Source organism: Galeopterus variegatus, unplaced genomic scaffold (genome assembly GCF_000696425.1).
Source record: "Galeopterus variegatus unplaced genomic scaffold, G_variegatus-3.0.2 Scaffold1258, whole genome shotgun sequence".
Classification (NCBI taxonomy): Eukaryota; Metazoa; Chordata; class Mammalia; order Dermoptera; family Cynocephalidae; genus Galeopterus; species Galeopterus variegatus.
The window spans coordinates 101,950-104,789 of record NW_007727369.1 but is presented as its reverse complement, the minus strand read 5'-3'; the positions used below and the strand labels follow the sequence as shown (position 1 = coordinate 104,789).

The 2,840-nt window shown below is 33.6% G+C and overlaps 1 protein-coding gene across 2 annotated transcripts in view; it reads left to right on the top strand.

Moving 5' to 3' along the window:
- Positions 1 to 2,404, top strand: part of NYAP2 (neuronal tyrosine-phosphorylated phosphoinositide-3-kinase adaptor 2) — a 289,251-nt gene extending 286,847 nt beyond the window's left edge. For both annotated transcript variants that reach the window (XM_008575930.1, XM_008575931.1), the window contains one exon: positions 187 to 2,404. In XM_008575930.1, coding sequence (XP_008574152.1) covers positions 187 to 414 — 228 coding nt within the window. In that variant the 3' untranslated portion in view covers positions 415 to 2,404. The remainder of the gene's footprint in view (positions 1 to 186) is intronic.
- The last annotated feature ends 436 nt before the right edge of the window (positions 2,405 to 2,840 follow it).

The window sequence follows — 2,840 nt, the reverse complement described above, 5'->3', positions numbered from 1 at the left end:
ATTTATAGTTTCCATGCTTTTATTTTTGTTTTGTAAGAATGATTGCATTTCTTAATTAATTTTAAGAGTTTTTGAAGGAGGTATAGAAACAGCTCATTTTTCTAAATAACTAGTAGCACAGTGCAAAAAAAAATTGCTTTCATTCCATTTCTTTTCCTTCTGTATTCACTCTTTCTTTTTTGCTAGGTGGCATGCATGCAGTGGTTTCATGGAGACCATACAATGCTTGAGATGATTGAGAAAAAGCGTTGCTTGTGCAAGGAAATAAAGGCTAGACAGAAAACGGAAAAGGGCCTTTGCAAACAGGATAGCATGCCTATCCTGCCCAGCTGGAAGAAGAACGCAGGTGCAAAGAAGTACAGCCCTCCACCCTATTCTAAACAACAAACGGTATTCTGGGATACTGCCATATGATTGTGTACAGGATGGCGTGAGCTCCGCATTCTTTAATACAAAGAGGGAGGTCGACTTGGTCATGTGATAATTAACTGTTACATATCTTCTTTGTTGGAGTGGAATGCCGCAAGAAGCCATGCTTACTTGTGGCAAGCTCAAGATAAAATGTATATGTCCTTGCAATTAAGGCACACTTATTTATCCCGGATTATTTTGAATCCAGAAGATATTAAAATGTAAATATTTTACTAGTTTATGGGTGACACATGAAATAGTACACATTATACGTATAGAAATTACAGAAATATCAAGAATTTACTATATGATATAGTTTCGGTATTAACTGGTTTGTTATCTCTTTTATATGTAATCCCTTGAGGCCTTTTATTATTAATTTTTGCATTTAAAGTGTTATTTTTCCCCCTGCCGACATTTGGCTTCTGTACAAGAGCTCACAGCTATAAGTCATGTTCAATCACATAATATATGATCTGGTGCTAGTAATGTAGAAAGTTGAATATCATGTTCGTTAAGAGCACCTGTTGCTTTTTAATGTTTTTAAGGGTTTGGCAGCAAATGAATGCAAATGTGATGCTTAATTTGGATGTCCTCATGACATTGACACCAATATTTTTGCTACATTGGCTTTATAAGAATTTCTCTTCAATATCCTCTTGTTTATACTAAGCAATGTTTAGTCAGACTCCAGAGAAAGCTATTAGGATATATTTGGACATCCCAACAGAAAACATTTCCTTGAGAAATGACTTTAGGGACATGTGTCCTTGCATCATTGATCTGACTGGAGGAGACCAGGGTTCACTGTGACAAAAGAAGGAACAAGGAATCAAAAACTGAAGAGCGTGACTGCTCTCAGTAAGGTGGGACCAGTGGCACTGTAGCCACCGCAATCACTATTTTTAAGTAATGTTTCATGTGTGTGCTTGTTTCCCCTAGAAACTGAGAAACAAACATTCAACTATTTACATATTTTAGTACACTAAATGCCAATCTTTCTCAAAATTTAAGTTCATTAATGATAAAGTATTTCTCGTTAATTTTTTGAACCAGTTATCACCACATTTTTGGGTCATAATCTTCATCACACCCATTCTTACTGATTATGACACCATGACCAAAGAATTATGACCAACTATTTATTTTATTTTGTTTCAAGGAAGAAATAAGAAATGCAGGGGATGGGAGATAGGGTGGATTCAATTTTATGTGGTGGTGAAATTTAAGTTAAAAAATATTATATATATATATATCTTTTAAGAGTAACTTGTTAGTTGAATATAAATATTGCCAAGGATGAATAAAAAGGAAACTATCACATATATTTTGTATATTTAAATTACTATTTATGCTTCCTAAAATTGACAGTATGTGGTTCATTAACAATCAATTTAGTATTATATTTCTGAGAGAAAAAGTGTGTCTTTGAAGTTATTGTCATAGTGGTTTTCCTTTTAAGGGTATTGACAGCAACAGTCCAGTGCTGTTCAATAAGACCAAATATAATGGGAGTTAGGGAATTTTTGTAATCTATATTGATAAAAATGTAGTAATGGTTTATCAGTAACAGTTCCTTTCAAAAGGCTTTAAAATGTTATAATTTTTTAATGTTTTATAATTAATGTATATTTTAACGTCCAATTAGAATTCTGAAAAAATAAGGAAAAAGGTAAGTGGGAGCATGTGTATGTTGTGTGTGTGTGTGTGTGTGTGTACATGTGAATGAGTACTCAGTGGGATAATTGTATACATAAAATGTTTACGGAAGTTTTAAGTTTTGCTTATGTAATAGAGGTGGTAAAAAAAAAAGCAGAAACACAAGTCCAAGAAATGATGGAAGGATCTTAAGTAGCTTAAATAAACTCTGCCACCATGTTTCACCAGCTATATAGATTGTGTTTTAAAACCTGCAATCAATGGAGCACAAATCTAAGAGTGACAAAAATATAAGATTAAGTCAGAAATGAAATAAAATGTGTTTATGACCCAAGTTGTTATCCTGATTTAAGTTATTACTAACACATATACCCCAGTCAATCAATCAGACACAAGACATCAATTCTCAGCATCTTTACGGTCTTGGCACATGTATATTCAGGCTCAGTATGGTAATGATTATCCCTCCTTTGCAATTTATATTTAGGTAACATCTTTCTGTAGGGAGATGCAAGTGTGTTTTTCAGATGTTGATCTCTCTGAATTAGGCAGAAGACATTTTTTAATGCTGGCCACATCAAGAAGAAAACAGAGGTACTAAAATGATTTGTTTTCGATTCAGCCATTCCCATTTGTTCTGTCAAACTTATGCTATTGCCAGGTTTTCTGTGCTCCTTTTTCAAATGCATTTTTTTTTTCTGAGGGGGTAATTTGTTTGAAAATCAGACCTTAGGCAACCATTTCCATTTATTTCTCCAAATCTCTCCTTA